Source organism: Lipotes vexillifer, unplaced genomic scaffold, assembly GCF_000442215.2.
Source record: "Lipotes vexillifer unplaced genomic scaffold, Lipotes_vexillifer_v1.1 scaffold1062, whole genome shotgun sequence".
NCBI classification, from domain to species: domain Eukaryota; kingdom Metazoa; phylum Chordata; class Mammalia; order Artiodactyla; family Lipotidae; genus Lipotes; species Lipotes vexillifer.
Genome location: NW_006772550.1, coordinates 177,794 through 197,942, shown reverse-complemented (window position 1 = coordinate 197,942; position 20,149 = coordinate 177,794). Strand labels below are relative to the sequence as shown.

Here is a 20,149-nt window from a genome sequence, read left to right as displayed (position 1 = left end):
GCAGGAAGGCGGCCCCTGCGGCTCTGAGCCACTGGCCTGGGGGAGGTGAGTGCCAGAAAGAGACCAGCCTTGGGCCAGATGGACAGTGACCCAGAGGAGCTTCCAGGGACACCAGCCCTCAGAGCAGCCCAGGCCAAAAGTGGGAGGCACAGAAAGGAGCTGAGGACCCTGCACCTGCCCACCCACCCTGCCCCATCTGTCCTTCCTCTGAGGAGCAAGGGAAAGACTGAGACAAATTCCCAAGCAAACAGAGGTGCCCATGCAGAGCCAGACGCTGTCCAAATGCCGAACACTCTCCTTCCCGTGCTCACCTGTGGGATGCCCTCTCCAGAACTTGTGACACGGGCTTTTAAACTTGATGGAAGAACTTACCCCTCAAAGGGTATTGAGTTGACAGGGAAAGTCTTATGAATAAGGCTATTCAAGGCTCACAGGGACCCTAAGAGGATACAAAGAAAACCCAGACATCTGGAAGTGACTTTACATTATAAAACTGGAATTCTTCTGTTGCCTTAATTGACTCCTTGAAGAATCTAAACACACTGGCAGGTTACAGCAGTGTCACTAGAGCAAGTGTGCAGTCTCCATGGTAACTGAAGGGGCCCACACTCCCTGACTTGGTGGGACCCCTAGTGCAGCTGACAGAGCACAGGCTTCCCAGACAGACTTGGGTTCAGGTGATGGCTGACTGTATGACATCAGGGAGGTCAGACGACCTCTCAGAGTCTCAGGTTTCCCCATCTGGAAAATGAGGCCTAGACTGCCTGTCACAGAGGGCTGTTAGGGAGAGGAAATGAGAAATGTCTGGCTCTGAAATAGAAGCCGAACTGTCAGCCCAGATCTGTTTCCACCAAACTAAACGGATCCAGAACTCTCCCCCTCTCCACCTCCGTTCAAGACTAGGTCTTCAGGTACAGAGTGAAGTGAGTCAGAAAGAGAAAAACAAATATCGTATATTAATGCATATATGTGGAACCTAGAAAAATGGTACAGATGAACCGGTGTGCATGGCAGAAACAGAGACACAGATGTAGAGAACAAACGTATGGACACCAAGGGGGGAAAGTGGTGGGCAGGGATGGTGGAGAACCTGCTGTATAAAAAATAAATAAAATAAAATTCAAAAACTCAAAAAACAATTACATGAATGAGCCCTTTAACATTTGGTAATTCCACACTGTTCTTTTATGACATATTTATGTTCCACTTCCCCATAAAATGTTATCCAAATGTAATACTTTTTGTGTTTGAAAAACATTTTATTGATCACATCTTTGCAATAAAATTATGTATGTATTAAAGTCAAATTAAAAAAAAAAAATGACTAGGTCCTCTGGGACCGGTTCCATCCCCAGCTATCACAGAACCTCCTGTTGGAAACCACATGCATTTTACAGCCCTGTGTGCCCACCCACTCTGCTGACTCATCTCTGAGCTTATCTCTGGGCCAACTGTCCAGGGTAAACCACTTTCTAGAGTCCCAGCTGGTTAATGTTCACGCAGGACCCCACATGTGACTCCCTCCAACTGACTCCAGAGCCACTTGCCCTGCAGTGGAAACATCATAAAACTTCTAGGATATGGGTGTGTCTAGGTATCTAGTCTGGTTTCCCAAGTGGTGGTTGGACCTTGCCTGTTTACAAGCAGTCTGGTAACATGTGGCCAGGTCCAGACACAGGCAGGCTTGTTATCAACAGCTCCATCACTGGAAGAGGTCTTTGGTTCATCTGCTGTTTAATCTGTCAAACTGCCCTGACCCTCAGGATTTGCAAAGTATGAACCAGAGGGTGGAATTTATCAAATTACAAGATGTGAGACCTGAAAACATCCTTTTCCACATCAAAATGGCACCATTTCACTTGTTAAACTCAATGTTTAAATATGCTATAGGTATGGACGCTTACACATGTGCAGTAGTTCCCACCACTCCCTATTGCCTTTCCCTCGGCCATTTCACACTTTTCCGCATCCTGCCTGGCTCAGCAGGCATTTCAGTGTATACCCTTTGGTTACTTCAGCCTACCCATTTATGGATGCGTGGAGGGGGAGGGAGAATGTCAAAGGCCTGAAGAGGGTCAGTTGTTGACTAGGACCAGGAACCAAGACTTATGACACTGTCAGGTGTCTCTTCATTCATTCATTCAGTCAGTCATCATTCAGCCAGTCAAGAGCTGCTCATCAAGGATCTATTGTGGGACAGGACCTATGTGGATACTGAAGCAACCTATGCATGAAACATGGTCTCTCCCCTAAATGATTCACGGCACTCTGGGGGAGACACCAAAGCAGACAGATTAGAGCACTAAATTCTTTTAAGGTCCCTGTCAAGGTCCCAAGTAAGGACCAGTTCTGTCTGGGGACAGAAGCATACTACTCTCTGGAGGAGAAGACATTCTTGGGAATATCCCCTACCCAGGCTCAGCCACCTGGCAGGCTGAGATAGCAAAGGAGACTGCTATAGGGTGAAAATAGGCAACGTCAGGACTGGAGCTTCTGCCCACCTGTGTGAATGCCACAGTGACCAAGAGCCAGCATTAAGACACAGGAATCCCAGCAAGTGGGTACTAGTTCCAGCTAGATGGAGACTGGGGGAATAGGTGACAGCCCCAGATCCCTGCAGAGTCTCTCAGTTAGGGTAACAAGTCGGGCCTTAGACAGATAAGAGGAAGAATGCCATCCCCATGTCAAAGGACACTGACGCAGCCACTTTATACCTGGCCTGGACACAGCAAGGGGACAGAGAGTGGCCACATTTCAGAGTAGATAATGTCCAGGACTCCTCAGCCCCACAGAGCCCACTGCTGTAGGGAGGGACTCCCAAATTCCAGCCAGCTGGGTATACCTGACCCAGACCTGTAGAGGACAGTCCTCAGGACCTCACCTGGGCTGGGATAGGTGGCACCTCACAGTCGTGTCCAGAGAACGTACATCCCCTGACCCTATGCCTTCATGCTCAGTACCAAATCCCATCCTGGACCACGGCTTCCGTGTCATGAGCAGTCATTTTGTTGGAATTTGGCAACTGAACAGAACAGCTCAGGATGCCAAGTTCCAGGGCAGACATTAGTCTGCCAGACGGTCTCATCCCAGACAGCTGGGGCAGTAGCAGGGTGCTGGAGACCAACCCTTTCCCCCTCCTAGATCAGAGTCATTAGGAACATGAGCCCGAAAGCAGGCCTCTGCTGCTCAGCAACAGAAAGAGCTGAGAGAGCTCCTTGCCCAACCTCCCCTAGTGCAGGTGCACACACGTGACCTGGGCATGCGTGTTTAAATGAGGAGATGTGAGCGATCCGCTGGCTGTGCACGCATGTGTGCACAAATGGGTCTGCAAATGGGACTAGAACTCGTGTGTTTTCGGGCAGCTGTGTGAATGTGCGTGCATGTATGTGGGCAAGGCACTGCGGGTTGGCGCGCTCAGATCAGATATGATCAAAGAGGTCACAAGAGCCTGGGGTGACACGCTGGCACATGGGGCTAGAACACACGTGCATGTCCAGTCTGGCAGCTGGCACTCGAATTCCCACTTACTAACAGCGGGACCAGCTGTTTTACATCTACCTGAGGAAGAGCTGTCGGAACCTGACCTAGAGATGACCTGATTTGGTATTTCACAGCAGGTGCCATGGTGAGGAGGCCCAGGGGAGAGGGAGCTTGTCACCATGCAGGGGTGATGGGCCCGTGGAGGATAAGGTGACAGGTGTGCCCGAGACTGCCCGGGGTCTTTGAGTGAGGGCCAAGCCCAATGTCTCATGGGACTTTCCTTCCCAGCTATGAGAAACTGAGCCCTCCAGGCAGTTTCCAGACCCTCAGCACCACAAGGTCAAGATCAGGGTCCATGGTGAGAACCTCCATAAAGAGCTGCTGTTTTCCTAGGTTCTCAGATGCTTTGTTTGAGGACAGGGGCCGGTCTAGAGTGACTAACTCATTCCCGTTTAAGTCAAACTTTAATGGTTTTAGCATTGAAAGTCCTGTACCCCGGAAATCCCCTCAGTCCCAGGGAAACCAGGCCGCTAGTCACTATAGCAGATCTGAACCTGTACAGTTGAAGGGGGACAGAAGAATATAAACTACAAACACAAAATTAGGGCTCTGGAAGGACGTGTGAGAAGGGGACTCAGGAGCTGAAGCTTCAGGAGCTTCACGTTCGTCTTCCTCTGCCATGGAAAGAGTTTCAACTATTTTTACAGCCAGGCCAAACTGGGTGTGAATCCAGACTCTTTTCCTCACTAGGGGACTCAGGAGCTGAAGCTTCAGGAGCTTCACGTTCGTCTTCCTCTGCCATGGAAAGAGTTTCAACTATTTTTACAGCCAGGCCAAACTGGGTGTGAATCCAGACTCCTTCCCTCACTGGCTGTGTGAGCCTGGGCAACTGACTTACCCTTTCTGTGCTTTAGCTTCTTCCTTTCGAAAGCAGGGACAATCACACCACACACACACACACACACACACACACACATGGCATGTAGGGCACTCCTTCTCTACCCCTCTCCAGTACAAGTCTGTTGACTGTGCGAACTGAGGAGAAAGAAGTGAAAAGCACCACAACCACTGGTGAGGAGATGGGCAGATGGGACACAGGGAGGGCTGGCTTTTCTCAGCACATTGACACTTGTCCCAGGAAACCCTGTCTGTGCCTCCAGCTCACTGGGTGATCTACAGACAGCTGCAGTCTCATCTCTGTGTAGAACATAGGGAATGCTTGCCCTAGCTTTGTCCCAGCATTTTGTAACACGAAAGATGCAGGAATGTCTGTGCAAGTTAAAGTGCATCTTTCCAGCAGACTCATAGATTCGGAGAACGAACTAGTGGTTACCAGTGGGGAGAGGGGAGGGGAGAGGGGCAATGTAGGGGTAAGGAATTAAGAGGTACGAACTATTAGGTACAAAATAAGCTACAAGGATATATTGTACAAGACAGGGAAAGTAGCTAATATTTTATAATAACTATAAATGGAGTATAACCTCTAAACATTTTGAATCACTATATTGTACACCTGTAACTTATGTAATATTGTACATCAACTATACTCCAATAAATAAAATAAAATAAAAATAACTGTTATACCTTTTCAAAAAATAAATAAAGTGCACCTTTTCAGTGAAAGGGCCAAGCCCGAGGGGATTCAACATGAAGGGTTTTGGTTAATTGGGCCTGAAAATTGCCAAACACTCTGGGACTGCTCATTCATCTTCTCCTTGGCCTGCATCCCTAACTCTTGCTAACAGAGTAGATGGAAGGGGACTGGCCTGGGGGATGGGGGATGCTCTACTCCTGTGAACGCCCTTGGGGAGGAAATGTTGGAACCCCAGCCTCTCTGGGGAGCACGCAAAGGGGTCTTCTCTGTCTGTGGCCACACCCTCCCAAGGGTATCCTTGAGAGTGACCAACCTCGGACCTGAAGCGTCCACCCTGTACACCCTGTGAATATAAGGAGAACAGGCTGCTGCTTCAACCAGATGCTGGTGTCTGAGCAAGAAAGTGAAGGTCCAGCCCAGGGAAACTTATCAGCAACCAGGAAGGCTCCTGAGCTTAAGTGTTTCTCCCAGCTGTCAGCACCCAGGGCCCCCATAGCAGCACCTTGCTTGCCTAAACGTCTTCCAGGGATGGGAAGCTCACCCCTCCTGGGACAGTCCATACCTGTGTTGGCCAGCTCTGTTAGCAAGTCTGTCCCATCACAGGGCTTGAATCTGCTTTCAAACAGTTCGCCCTTCCTTGCAAGGCTTGCGTGGGTCTGCTGTTCTCCATGGTCACAACTGGGCACTGCAGATGGGGAGGGAGGCTAGCCTGCTGCCTGGCAATCTCTGCTTCCACCTTACTAGAGACTTGATGGCCCTCTCTGCTGTCCACCACACACATGGACCCCCACTAGTGACCAGACTAGTAATCGGACCCTCTGGGAGAGCTAGCCTGGCCTGGGGGGGCAGGACAGGAATGGGTTGAGATCTCAGAGAGGTGGTCCTGATAAACCCTCACCATCTGCCCCTTTCCCAACCGCAAATCTCACCCCCAAAGCCTTCAGGGACACATCCCTGGAATCGATTTGGATTTCTCAGGCCATGCCCTTCCCAAAGCCCACCCACCCCCTTTCTGCCCCGCCCTCATTTCTCCTAGAGACTAGTGGGAGGGATCCTTCTGCGCTGAGGTTGGGCCCTTGCCCTGCCGCTGTTTTACAGTCAGGCTCAAAGAGAGTGGCAAACTCCCTGACAGTCACAGAGGAAGTTCATAAGAAGGGAATACTCCAGTGGAGCCCAGCCCTACCAGGATTTGCAGACCTGGAAAAAGTCCCAGTTTTCCAGTGCCCTGCGGCCCTGGGGTCCCCTTGGCTCCTGCGCTCCAGACCTGGGGGCAGGGGTCGCGGTAGCACAGAGGAATGCCCTCCCGCCCCCCACCCCCGCCCGCTGCTGGGAGCCGGTCCCCTCAGCTCTGCACCCACTAATTGGTCTCGTTCCGCTGCGGGCGGGAGCGCTCCAGCGGCGCCGATCCGAGCCGTGTCATCCGCTTAGCGCCCTCCGCACCTTTCAGCGCTCCCGCCCACGCCCGCCTCCCGCCGCCGCCCCCACCCCACCCCCACCCCGGCTCTGCACTCGTCGCGGGCCCAGGGCGTGCTCCGTGCTCCGGCGCCCGGCCTCGGCTGCGGGGAGCAACAAGACCCGCCCGCGGAGACATGCGGCGCGGCCTGCGGGCCGTCCTGGCCCTGGGGCTGCTGTTCCTCCGCCTGGGTGAGTGGCCGCAGGCCCCGCGGGCCCCGGTAGGGACGAGGGGTGGGTGCTGGCGCCAGCCGGGTGGACCCAGGGACAGGTCTGGACCGTTCAATTCCAGAGTGGGGCTCGGGATGGGGGACGGGGACACGGACTGGGGAAGGGGGATTCTCGCTGCTCTCCGCTTCTTCAGAAGCACAGTCGGAGGTTTGGCAGCTGCCCCGAAGGCTGTGGGAGAGTGTTTTCACTCCCCGTGTGACCTTGACCAGGGCACTGCCCCTCTCTGGGCGAGGTTTCCTAGTCTGCCCATTGATGGGGCTGAGACTGGCCGCTGTCTGAGTTCCAAACGCCCAGGTGGTGCGTGTCCCTGACAAGCCGAGCCCAGCCGGAGCCCACGGGAGGAGGTGGCCGAGGGCCCCGGTGGGCGCGCTGGGCTCTGGGACGGGAGCCTTCGCCTGCCCGCGGGTGGGCCAGACGCGCGACCACGCCGGTGCCGAGCTGTCCCTGCGCGTGTTCGGGTGTCCTCTGTTCTGTGTTCTCTTCTTAGCCCAGGCCAACTTCGCCCCCTACTTTTTCGACAACGGGGTGGGCAGCACCAACGGAAACATGGCCCTTTTCAGCCTCCCGGAGGACACTCCTGTGGGTTAGTACGCCTGGCGTCTGCGCCGCATAGGTCTCCCGGAGGGGCGGCCCACGTTCCCCTGGACATAGAGACCGAACCCGTGACTCCCGAGACATCCTGTCTGCGCTCTGAATTCCCCGGGGCAGTTGCAGGAAAGGAGGGTACGGCGGCCGTGGACACCTAAGCTGGGCCAGTCCTGGAGACCCAGGCGTGGAGCCCAGAGACAGGGCCGGCCCCAGGGGCAGGCGGCAGTCCTCAGGGCTGGGGCCTTTACCCACTGCGTGACCTTGAGCAAAGTACTAACGTGCCAGAGCCCCAGGGCTCTAGGCTTTAAAACGGCCCCAGAACACTGAACTCAGTGGCATCTGCAGGGAGAGGAGCCAGAGAAGGAGGGAGGTTCACACTTCCTCTCCATCACCTGGTCTGTGAACCCTGAGCAAAAGGACCACTGCAGTGTAAAGGAAGAACCTGCTCAGAATTCCCTGAATAATCCAAGCATGGGGAACAGTGCTGCATGTGGGTCACCCCTCCACCTTAAGACTCCTCCCTTTTCCCTCATCCCCCATCCCCAGTCTTGGTTCCTGGGACAGGAGTCATTTCCAGGCAGAGACCCTAGAGTTAGACCCAGCAGCGCTGAAGCCCTCTGTAATCTGTATTCTAGATTACAATCTGTAAAGTGGCAGATACTAACAGCCAGCTGATAGTCGTGAAGAATAAAGAAAAAGAGTAGGAAGCAGCCGGCTGGGACGGGGCCAGCAGTGAGTGCTCAACTGTCTCTTTCCAGGCTCTCATGTGTACACCCTGAATGGAACAGACCCCGAGGGAGACCCCGTCTCCTACCACATCAGCTTTGACCCCAGCGCTAGGAGTGTCTTTTCGGTTGACCCCAATTTTGGAAACATAACCCTGATTGAAGAGCTGGACAGAGAGGTATGGGGACCTGCGAGGAACATTGCCTGCCAAGCATGCAGACAGACCTCTGTGGGCGGGAAGGTGCCCTAGAGAGCATCCTTGGAGAGCTCCCATAAATCACAGAAAACTCAGCCAGCAGATCAGGGCTGGAAAGACTGGTTTAGAAAGCGGGTCTGAGTTTGGTAAAACTCCTCCCGTCTGTGCCCTCTGAACCTGTGGGTGACAGGGCATGGGCTATTGTTTCCCTTATGAGATCCCACACCAGGCTGGTGGACCAGGTACCTGGACCTCAGCCATGGGGTGCTGCCAGCTCTGATCCAATGGCAGACTCCACCAGTGCAGAGAAAGGAAAGGGTGGGTCCCAGAGACAGCTGGGGGACACAGCAGAGGAGATGAAACTGTTCTCCCCTCCCTGTCACCCTACGGGACCTGGGGACCTCGACACCCACCATGTCAAGGGGAGAGCTTGAGACACCACAGATCTGGACCTCTGAGGAACTGTAGAATATGGAGAGTCGAGGGAGAGACAAGGGGCAAAAAGAGGAAAAATTTTAAATGGATTAAAAACCTCTTCCTGGGTCCTCCAGCACACTAGTTAGCATCTCTGCTCATTCTGACAGGGGTGCATTTTCTGTTGGCACCTCCACCCTCTGGGTTTATGAGAACCCCTGATGGGCCAAGCCCCAAAATAAGGTCTCAAGCATGGCCAGAGGCAGCTTTCAGCCACTCCGCCCTGCTCCAGGGCTCCCTTGAAATGCCCAGGCCTCCTCTGATGCACCCAGCCTCCAGGGGTCCCTATGGTGCCTCAGACTCCTGGACGCTTTGTCCTTGTGCTTCACAGAGGGAGGACGAGATTGAAGCCATTATCAGCATTTCCGACGGCCTGAATCTGGTGAGTACACACTCCAGCCAGCCCCTGGCAGCATGCGGGGCAGGGCTCCCAGCAAACCCAAGCTGAGGTCCAGCAAGATCTGCCCCAACGTGCTCATCGGAGAGAGTGGAAGGAAGGGAGAGTGACGGAGCACACCCACATTCCTCAAGCAGTATCTCCTCAAACCTGCTTGCCCATCCATCTCCTGCCACCGGGCTCTTGCATCATCACCCAAGCTGAACACCTGGCCACCCGACCCCTCCTTCCTCCCCTCCTTCCCCACAGCTGCCACTTTCGCCCAGCCCTCATCACTGCTTCCCGGATAATCCTGGGGGCTCCCCTCCCTCCAAGGCTCCCCGACCTCAATCCACATCTGGAGCCATCACTGTGCAGCACAGACCTGGCCACAGATCCCAGCTCAGAAAGCGCTAGCAGCCGGCCCCCACTGCCCTCAGGGTGGAATCCAAGCTTCAGACTGCCCTTCAGAACACCGTCAGACTCACCCGCCTTCTCTCCCACATTCACCCGCCCAGCCGCGTAGCCCTAAATCTGCTTCTGCGCTCTGGACCCACGTATGTGCTTCACTCTGCCTTTGCCCATGTTGCTGCTTCTTCCTGACACACCTTCCTCCTCTTTGCCTCTCACCTGACAAAGTGCTGCAGACCTTACTTCTCACACCTCTGTGAGGCCTCCCTGCTGTCATCCACCGCAGGCTGGGTCAGATGCCTCTTCCCTGGGCCTCTGGATGTAGCCACCTAAACTGGTGCCTTTGCCTAGGCTGGGGCACACGGTGCCCTCAGAGTCATGCGGTGCAGGCCCCAGCCCCCAGCGCCCAGCCTGTTGTGGTTGCCGCCCTGAATGATATCACGACTGTTCTTTCATATGCTGCTATTTGCCCACCACTCCACCCTGCAAAATTCACACCATCAGACTGTGTCTTCTGTCCCCAGCATGGAGCACAGTGCTTGGCACTGAGTAGTTCCTTAACAGTATGTGCTGCATGAATGAATAAAAGAGGGAAGGAAGGAGGGAGGGAGTGGAAGGGAGGGGGAAGGAGGGGGCAGAGACATACACCTAGGGTGTTAGAGGCCATTGTCCCTTTATCACCCGGAAGGTCTCAGTGCTCCAACACCTGTCCCCTTTGCCCCTTCTCAGGTGGCGGAAAAAGTCACTATCCTGGTGACTGATGCCAATGACGAGGCACCCAGGTTCATCCAGGAGCCCTACATTGTCCAGGTTCCCGAGGTGAGCAAGGGGCCACCAGGCAGGGTCGATGCACTCCCGCCCCAGGCCTCTGGGCTGCCCTGTGACCTGGCCAAGGGGACCGGGCATTGGAGTGAAGAGCCCTCTCTGTCACTCACTACCCTCTGGAGACCCCTCCCCTCTGTGTCCTCCTGCCACCTCTGTTGCCAGCCCCTCACATTTTTATTCCAAAGGAATGTTCATTGACCATTTTCCATTAGAATTATAATGCACTTTCTTTTTTGGGGGGCATCCTCGCCCCTGCAGTGAAAATGCCGAGTCCTAACCACTGGACCATCAGGGAATTCCCTATAATGTACTCTTATTGTGAAAATGTGAATTATACAGAAAAGTAGGGAAAAAAGAGTTTCAGAAACCACCCTTAATCCCTCCAGCTTGAGACAACGTTGTTAAATTTGGGGGTATATCCTCCTCATCATTTTCATGATCATAGGTTCTTGCTTTCTCTTTGTTTTACATACTTGTGACTATACTAAACATATGTTTTCTGTATTCTATTTTTCACTGAATTTATAACATAAGAATTTTCCTCAGTAATTGTAAAGTTGCGGTAAGATTTTAATAGCTTTCCTTGAGTGCATATTCCAGCATTTACTGAACTGTTCCTTTATGTTTGGATATTAAAGATACTTTAAATTTTTGCCGTCATAAGAAACATCAAACAACAAACTCTGAGCATAAAAGTTCCTTTCTCTAATTGGAATGATTTGAAATTGCTGGGTCAAAGCATGGGTGCCTGTGAGGTGTTGCCAAATTGATTTTCCAGAATGGCACCTGTTTGCCTTTCCCCTAGGACGTGAGAAAGGGTTTGTCTCCTGGTTCCTGGCCGACACTGGCGATTCTGGGAGTTTTAAATGTCTGCTAATTCAGTAGGAGAAAGATATTTGCGCTGGCTCTAAACTGCACGTGTGTGATCCCTGGTGATACTGAATATGTCTGTGTTTGTTAACTGTTTACAGTCATTTCATATTTAAAGCCTTTGTCTATTTGGAGCTGTTCTCAGGGGGAGGATGTCTGTTTGTTCCTCCTTTCCTCTGCCCTTTCCCGACCCCGCTCTGACTCCAGGGTGTCTCCTCCATCAAGACCCCTCCTCCTATTGGCTGCTTCCTGGGTCAATCACCACCTTTCACCTCTTTTTCACCCCTCACTTCCCTGACTCCACCTTTCCGTGCCCCCAGACCTCAGTTCCCCGAGCATCTGTCACTGCCCCTGGGACTGACCTTCTGTGGCTGTGACCCCTCAGGACACACCTGCCGGGAGCAGTATCGCCAAGGTCCGTGCAGTGGACAGGGACACAGGTTCTGGAGGGAGTGTCACCTACTTCCTGAAGGTAAGGTGGGACACACAGGAAATAACCAGAGGCCTGGGCTAGCAGGGACACCTGGACAGCCCCCATCTCCATCACTAAAGCCCTTAGGTCAGTGCCTCAACTATTCCCAAAGATTGTCAGAGATGGTGCATCCCACCCAAAGAGGTCTCAGTAAATGCAGGTGTGGGATGAATAGGTGGGGACCTAAGACTGGCCTGAGAGGAAGCCATCTTCCCCTGACTGGCCCATCCTGGCTCCCTCTGAGTTGACCTGCCTCCCTCTCCCCAGATCTCAGGACCCTCAGCTCTCCCCCCACCAACCCCTCCCCCAGAAGATGGCCTGGGCACTTTGCACGCACACAAAGTAAAAGGAACTTGTCCGAGCCTAGAAGTGTCAATAGGAAAAAAGGCAGAAGGGGCAACTCTCAGAATGAGCAGAGCTGTGACACCTCCACCCTACCCTTGTCCATCCATCCCACCCTGTTGAAGGCGGAGACCCCTCCCCACACCTCCTGCCTCTCCCTGGACTCCTCCGGAACCCACTGCCCTCCTTCCCATGGCTGCTGTTTCCGCAGCATCTTCTCTGCTCTCCACGGTTAATCACTTGCTCTCACCATTTTCAAGGCAGTATATCTCAGTGGCTAGAGACACAGGTTCTGGAGAAAGCCCCTGGGCTCCACGGGTTCTGGAAAGACTCCACCACTTCCCACGCATGGGGCTTCCATCATTGTATGACTTTCCCAGCTCAGTTTCCTCATGCATAAAATGGGCAAGTTGAAAGCGCATCCTCATTGGATAGTTGTGAGGATTAAATACGTGTCAAAAGCTCCAACAACAGCTCCTGACACACAATCACCCCTCTTCACATTGAGGATTGTCTCCTCTCCCCACCTGACCGCCCCAACCCGCTACCCACATGCTGCTGACTGACCCACAGTCACTTAATGGAGGGGTTGGAAGATCCCGAAGGCTCTCTCTGTCACTGTGGCTTTCAGCCCTCACCTCCTCTAGGTTAGAGCACTCTGCTGACATTCCTGCCTGCTGGAAACTCCAGGCCAGAGCTTAGCCCTGAGCTGGGCCCCGTTGTTTTCTAGCTGAGCCGAGCAAAGAGCTGAGGCCCTGCTGGAAGGGAACGTCTTTGTTGGACTGAGGGAGAGAGAGGGGAAGCCCAGAGCCCTAGGAAGCGGGGCCCTGGGGGCCAGGAAGACTGAGTGCCCTGAAGTGTGCACCTCAGCCCTGAGACCAGAGTTCGTGTGATGAAGGGAGGACAGTGAAGACCCCCTTTCAGGAAGCAGAGCAGGCGATCCTGGGGCCACCTGGGTCCCTCCCCAAGGCCCAGCCTGCCCCTCGCTCTTTACAGAATCCACACTCCACCAAGTTTTCTGTGGACCGCCAAAGTGGTGTACTGCGCCTCCAGGCTGGGGCCACCCTGGACTACGAGAAGACCCGGGCCCACTTCATTGCTGTGGTTGCCAAGGTAATAGAGAGGGAGGAATGGCAGCACCTGGACTCTCCTCAGCCTCCGTCAGGGGAAGCTGCCCTTGGATTGGAGCAACTAGGTTCTACAACTGGGGACCAGTTCGGGGCAGAAAGTACGATGTGGGAGGGGATGTGGGGGTGTAGCCGCTTGGAATCTCTATTGCGTGGAGCCTGCCCAGACATGGACATATTCTCCAGGGAGGCTGGTGTTTCTGAGCCAGAGAGGGCATATTCCCTCCTGGGGGAGGGCGTACGCCCCCTCAGGACTGACAGGCCTGGCTCTCCTCTGTAGGCCCAGGTGGCCGTGCCTGGAGACTCATGGCCCTCACATCCACACAACCTGGCCTCTGGGCACCTCTGTTTCTCTGCCCGGGCTTGCTCACCCTCCTCTTCCTCTCTGTGTGACCAGTTACCCTCTCTGAGCCTCAGTTTTCTCATCTGCCCACCCCGAGACTTAACTAAATTCCTCATACTTCTAAAGCGTGTGACATGGGATCTGCAACTCAGCAGGTGTTCAGCCAAAGCGTCGGCTCTTTCCCGAGGGCAGGAAACCCCAGCCGTCCCTCTAAGCCCCCCATTTTCTTTTCCAGGAAGGCCCCTGCTGGTCACATATTAGCTACAGGGCATCCCCCTCAGTCTGCACCAGGAGGCTTGTGCCGGGCCTGCCTGCCAGCCACTCCATGAGGGCTGGCTTGGTGGGCGCACAGCTCCATTATACACGCTCAGGCGCGGGTCCACATCATGCTCTTAGCAGGTCCTCAGGAGTGTTGGAGGCTTGGCTCCTGGCTGGGAGAGGGGATTTGGCTCTGACCCCCTCCTCCTCTGCTACTGATCAGACATGATTTCCCTGGAGAGAAACCTAACCCTCTTTCCAAAGGAATGCCTACGAGCGCCTACTGCATAGCAGGCACTGATTGAAGACCTTCTTGCATCATCTCATTTAATTTTCCTAACACCCGTATGAGGGCAAAATTATCTCCAGGTGACACAGAAGCAAACGGAAATCAGGGAGGGCAGCCAGTAAGTGACAGGAGCCGGATTCCGTGGGAGTCTGCTCAACTCCAGAGCCCAACCTCTCTTCCCTCTCCGACCCTTCCCCAGGATGGCGGAGGGAGGCTGCGAGGGGCCAGCGTGGTGCTCTCGGCCACCACCACGGTCACAGTCAATGTGCAGGACGTGCAGGACATGGCCCCTGTCTTCGTGGGCACGCCCTACTACGGCTATGTGTACGAGGACACCCTTCCGGTGGGTGGCTGCGCCCCTCAGCCCAGTGTCACCTCCGGACACTTCCTGCCCTGTCCTTCACGCTGCCCAAGGATCCTCCTGCTGGATGGCTGGGCTCGACCCGGGCTTGCGCGCCTCAGCTCACGTGGAGGCCGGCTCTGGACCCCTCACTCAGGCCACAAACAGGTCGTTTTGCATGGGGAATTAGGCCCGGTAAGAAGCGGCGGCTCGTGTGTGGAGCACGTACCGGGTGCCCCGGCTATGCCAGGCGTTTTTTCACTCACTCAAGCTTACGCCAGCCCGGCTGCACATGTCAGCCCTTCAAAAGGGCTGAGAAGAGAGGCTGGGAAGAGAGCTGATGATTTGGTTTAGGTGGCCCTTTCCTCCACCTCGTACAGGAGGTGAGGTGCCTTTCGCTTCCCTCCCTCCAAGCCTGTATAGCCTGGGGCCCCTCAAACCAGTAGTTCTCCCACAGTTTGCTGCCAAATCACCACAACCCTTGTCGGATATCACACGAGGGCCCAGCTGGAAGGCTGGCCTCAGCTTCCTCCCCCTTCAGCACAGTCTCCGTCCCTCCTTCCTGCCCCACCCCCCGCCACCCCTGTGTTTTGTGTTTTGACCTCTCAGGTTCCAGTCCTGGGCCTGGCATCCAGGGGCCGGCCTCCCCTCCACCCGGGAGCCCCCACCATCCTCTACTCAGCCCAGCCCTCTTGCCACTGCACCCTTTTCCTTCTGCCGGACGCGTGCCCATGGGCCTAACGCCTCCTGCCCTTCTCGGCTCAGCCCAGGCACTGCTTTCTCCGACATCTTTGGTCGATGTCTGCTCCTACGCCCAGCACGCCCCTCCACGGGCACGCCCCTCCTTGGGGTGAGCCCATGTGTTTATATGCCCCCCCCAGCCACACCTCCCGTGGCCACGGCTCCAGAACTCTCTGTGGAATGGAACTGCATTCTCAATTTTCACTTCCCCGGATTCTGATTATTCCCAACTTTATACAACAATGAAAACACTTACTGGGCACCACTCGTGTGCTGGGCCCAAGCTAAGACATCACCTTTTCAGATGCTGGCAGCCGAGTGGTGCAGAAGGGCACAGAGTGAGGGAGAGAGAAAGGCCGGGCTGCTCCCATGGGGGCCGCAGGTCAGGGCAGGGTGAGGCCCAGACGGTCCTGCTGAGGAGCTAAGCGGGAAGGAGGTACCGGGGCGGCGGGAGAGGACAGTCAGGAAGCTGCCATGAGGATGGATAGGCCTCCAGGGAGACGGGCCTGAGTAGGGAGACCAGGAGGGGGCAGCAGGCCAGGATCGAGCAGGGCTTGTCAGGTGGGGCAACTTCCCAAAGCCTTCGAACAGCCCCCCAGGGCCACAGGGTAAAATCCTTGTTCCCCCCAAGGGCTCAGAGGTCCTGACCGTCGTCGCCATGGATGGAGATCGCGGCAAACCCAACCGTGTTCTCTACAGCCTCGTGAACGGTGAGTCTGGGGCTCACTGCTGGGCTGCAGCTACAACTCGTTGGGTAACCAGAGTGAGATCCAACCTCTCCGGGTCCCAGTTTTCTCATCTATAGGCCAGAAGCACAAGATGCGTGGAGGAGTGTGGCTGGGTCCCTGCGGGAGGCGGCACATCTCCTTGGGCGTCTGCTCTGGTCCCTGCTTCTCATTATGTCCAGCAACAGGGAGAGACGCATTGGGCAGGGAGGGGCTGGGGGGTGGATACTGAGAGCGGCACAGGCGGTGCCAAGTTGCGTTCCCACAGGCTCCTGGGCACACCTCGCTAATGGGAATGGGTGGCAAGATTTCTTATACTCTTTAACATTTCTCATTCTTTTAAATGTTTTGGCCTAGAGCATAGAGTTGAATTCAGTGAATTAAATGCAATGATGATTTTGCGTGTGCCAAGTACTAGCCCTGTACATGGGTGAGAAAACTGAGGCTCAGAGAAGCTAAATTATCCCAAGTTCCCATTGGGTTTGAACCTAAGTCTGCTGGCTCTTTCCACAGCTGGGCAGCAACTGAGCAGGAGAAGCCAGCCCTGGGGAGGGCTCTTGAGCCCTCAGCAGCTGGTCCCCTCCAGGGGACCACCACACCTCGTACCTTGTCCCAGACATGCACACATCTCTATGCTCTCACTCAGACACCATCACCTCCTCTGACCCTGTCCCTGGGACATGCCTGGTACACACTCGCCTTCCAGCAGCTCACACACGTGCAGATGTGTCCACTATCACACACAGGCATCTCTCCCCAGGCATGCAGACCTCTGACTGCCTTCCCTCCCCTCCACCGCTGCAATCCTTCAAACACCTACCGAGTGCCCATAGCACACCATCTCCTCTCCTGTCTTCTTGCATCTCCCTCTACTCCTCCTCTTCCAGTCTTTTTCTTTCTTCCCTCCATTATTTTCTCTCCTTCTCTCCACCCCCCATCTCCCTTCCTCTATACCTCTTTATTTCTCCTTTCTCTTTCTATCACCACACACACACACACACACACACACACACACACACACACACACAAGAAGCAAAATACTAGAGCACCTGGGAGCCAGAAAGTAGTGAGTTTGAGTCCCAGTTCTGCACTCACTGTGTAACCTTAGATGAGTTTCTTAGCCCCTCTGAGACTCAGTTTCCTCATTGGCAAGACACAGATGATAATAGGGGAGACTTGAATGAGATAACGTCTGAGGAACGTATGGCACTCTGCGCCACTGTGTGGCCTTGTTCAGAACTGCAGGGCACATCTCTCTTCTGTGACAGGCAGTGATGGAGCCTTTGAAATTAATGAGACGTCTGGAGCAATCTCCATCACCCAGAGCCTTGCCCAGCTCCAGAGAGAGGTGTATGAGCTGCATGTACAGGTACCCTCCCACGAGCTTGGCGTTCCCACCCTTCGGCCCTGGAAGGTTCCAAAGGTGATGAGACCTGGACTGCCCCCTTACCCCCCAGGGCTTGCAGGATCTAGGGAGGAAGGATCTAGATGTTGCTTCAGGGAGCACCTACAAGAGGTAGTACCTGGCAAGGGGAGCTGTGATGAGGCAGGAGAAGGAAGGATGGAAGCAGAGATGCCATGAACATAGGTAGGACCCAGCAAGTGGAGACTGGTGTTGGGGAGCACTGTTTAGGGTGGGGCAGGTGGAGGCCTTGCAATGCTAGGAAAGCCCAATGAGCCGATGCTGGAGGTGAGAGCACATGATGTAGCAGGGGCACAATGAGGGGTCAGGTGGGACCGGAGCCAAGAGTCCACAGGCAGCACGTAAAGGAGAAACGGTTGGAGCCTAGGTGGTGCCGGAGGAGCAAAGGCCTTGAATACGAGGCATGGGTTTTCCCTGCAACAGGGCCAGCTTTGCGGCCATGCAACCTGTGAGATGACACAGGAACCACAGTTAGAAGGGTCCCATGCTGGGCTTAATGCTCTGCTCTTGCTGTCTTGAAATTCTTAAACAATTTTTTAACAAGGGGCCCCCTATTTTCATTTTTCACTGGGCGTGAAAACTATGTACCTAGTCCTGCCCAAGAGCAGGGAAGAGCCATGGAAAGGTTTGAGCAGAATTGGAGTCTTGTTAAAAGCTCACTCTGACTGCTCACTAGACCAGTGGGATTCCCAAAATCAAAGAGCTTGGAAAAAAAAGATTTCCAGGACACACTCCTGAGGATGGGTATTTAGTATGTCTGGAAGAAACCCAGGATTCTGCATGTTTTGAGCTCCCAGGTGATTCTGGCACCAGTCTCAGCCTGATGTTTGAGAGCACTGGTCCCAACTTGGGTTTGGAGGGAAGTGGATGAGAGGTAGGGAAGCAAAGCCATCAGCCCAGGTGACAGATGCCGAGGGGCCGTGGGGATGAGCGGAGGTGGAATGGTGAAAATGGACGAATGGCAAACTGTGAAGGAGACAGACTCCACGGAACGGGGCCGTGAGGGGTGGGGGAAAGGAGAGGGAGGGATGCATCTAGGGTGGTACCGTGCCATCAGGAACACAGGTGAGAAGGCAAGTTGAGTAGGATGGGCATGAGGCATTCTGGTGCCTCGGGGACATTCAAGTTGAAACATCCAAACTTGAGGGTAACAGGTTTGGACTCCAGGGCAGACAGAATCAACATACAGGTAGCTGTGAAAGGAGGGGAGGGCATGAGGCCACCCAGAGGAGGGCTGGGGGGAGAGAGGAGCCACCAGCTCAGAAGGCCACTGCGGGAGCACCCCAGGATAAGAGTGAGGAAGAGGGAGGTGCCAGGGAAGGAGAGACCAGGGGTCAAGTCCAGCCTGCAAAGTGGAGCCATTTTAGCCTAGGGGACAGCACACTCAGAAGGGGGAGGGGGAGCGGGCAGTGCCACCTGCAGCATGGAAGTCAGTGTGAAGTATCCGAGTTGGGGACGGGCTGAGCATTGAATGGGAGGAAAGGGGGCAGAGGGCACAAGCTTCTACCAAAGAAGAGTTAGGAAGCAGCTAGTGTGTGATGGAGTAGAGGCCAGGGAGGGTCATTTGAGGATAGGTAAGACCAGACATGCTTATAGGAGAGCAGAAGGAAGCCCTTGCAGGGCCTCATATGGTATTTGCCACCCGTTCCTGAGGTGCTTGTGGACTCTTGGCCCTGGCTTTGCAGCCTGTATTTGTCATCCACTGCTGCATCGCCACACCTCCCTGCAGCCTCCCCCTGGACAAGTGGACACAAGTGCAGAACATGGTAAAGCTAGGGTTTGAACCCGCGTCTGGCTGCAAGGAGAGGGCAATGCGATGAGGTGGAGAGAGCACTGCCTAAGGAATCAGACACATCTACCTTCTTCCTAGTCCAGCTGTGTGACCCCAGGTGACTGCCTCACTCCTCTTGCCTCATCTGTAAAACGGGACAAATAATAGCACTATACTAGTTTCCTATGACTGTTGTAACATATCAGCACAAACTTAGTGTCTTAAGACAACACACATTTATATCTTGCAGCTTTTGGGAGTCAGGAGTACAGGGTCAGCTTAGCTGGGTCCTCAGTTTCAAGGTCTCTCACGTAGCTGCCAACAGATTTTCAGCCAGGACTGGATTCTCATCTGAAGGCCCAACTGGAGGAGGGTTAGCGTCCAAGCTCACATGGTTATTGGCAGGATTTAGTACCTCGTGGGCTGTCAGACTAAGAACCTCTGTTCCTTGCTGGCTGTTGGCTAGACATCACCGTTAGTTCCTAGGAACACAGGCCTCTTCAACACAGCTGTTTGCTTCATCCAAGCCAGCAAAAGATAGATATAGATAGATATCTTCTATCTATCTAGAAGATAGAAGTTATGACCTAATCTAATCACTTATTAGTGATTAGATTAATCACAAATTAGTGACCTAATTACTAGGTGATATCTCATCACCTCTGCCATATTCTATCAGTTTGAAGCAGGTCGCTAGGCCAGGCCACACTGAAAAAGAGGAGATTACATAAGGGCATGAATACCAGGAGGCAGGGATCATTGGGGCCATCTTGGAATCAGCCTGCCACACAGCCATAGCCACCTGTCCCCACCCCAGGTGACTGAGGTCAGCTCTGCAGGGACCCCAGCTGCCCAGGCCATGGCCCCTGTCACCATCCAGATCGTGGACCTCAACAACCATCCACCGACATTCTATGGAGAGAGTGGACCCCGGAACAGATTTGAGCTGTCCATGTATGAGCACCCGCCCCGGGGGGAGATCCTGCGGGGCCTCAAGATCACTGTCAATGACTCAGACCAGGTATGTGGTCCTGCCCTCGACTCTGTCTTCCTGCAAACCACATGGGACCAAGTCCCAAAGCTGAGCCTGCATGA

General features: G+C 54.3%; 1 protein-coding gene across 1 annotated transcript in view; it reads left to right on the top strand.

Annotated features, from left to right (window-relative positions):
- Positions 1 to 6,548: 6,548 nt before the first annotated feature.
- CDHR1 (cadherin related family member 1) overlaps positions 6,549 to 20,149 on the top strand; it is a 19,846-nt gene continuing 6,245 nt past the window's right edge. Inside the window, exons 1-11 of the mRNA XM_007447608.1 lie at positions 6,549 to 6,718; positions 7,245 to 7,340; positions 8,104 to 8,249; positions 9,073 to 9,123; positions 10,258 to 10,347; positions 11,609 to 11,695; positions 13,034 to 13,150; positions 14,254 to 14,397; positions 15,767 to 15,845; positions 17,129 to 17,229; positions 19,872 to 20,075. Coding sequence (XP_007447670.1) covers positions 6,664 to 6,718; positions 7,245 to 7,340; positions 8,104 to 8,249; positions 9,073 to 9,123; positions 10,258 to 10,347; positions 11,609 to 11,695; positions 13,034 to 13,150; positions 14,254 to 14,397; positions 15,767 to 15,845; positions 17,129 to 17,229; positions 19,872 to 20,075 — 1,170 coding nt within the window. The 5' untranslated portion in view covers positions 6,549 to 6,663. The remainder of the gene's footprint in view (positions 6,719 to 7,244; positions 7,341 to 8,103; positions 8,250 to 9,072; positions 9,124 to 10,257; positions 10,348 to 11,608; positions 11,696 to 13,033; positions 13,151 to 14,253; positions 14,398 to 15,766; positions 15,846 to 17,128; positions 17,230 to 19,871; positions 20,076 to 20,149) is intronic.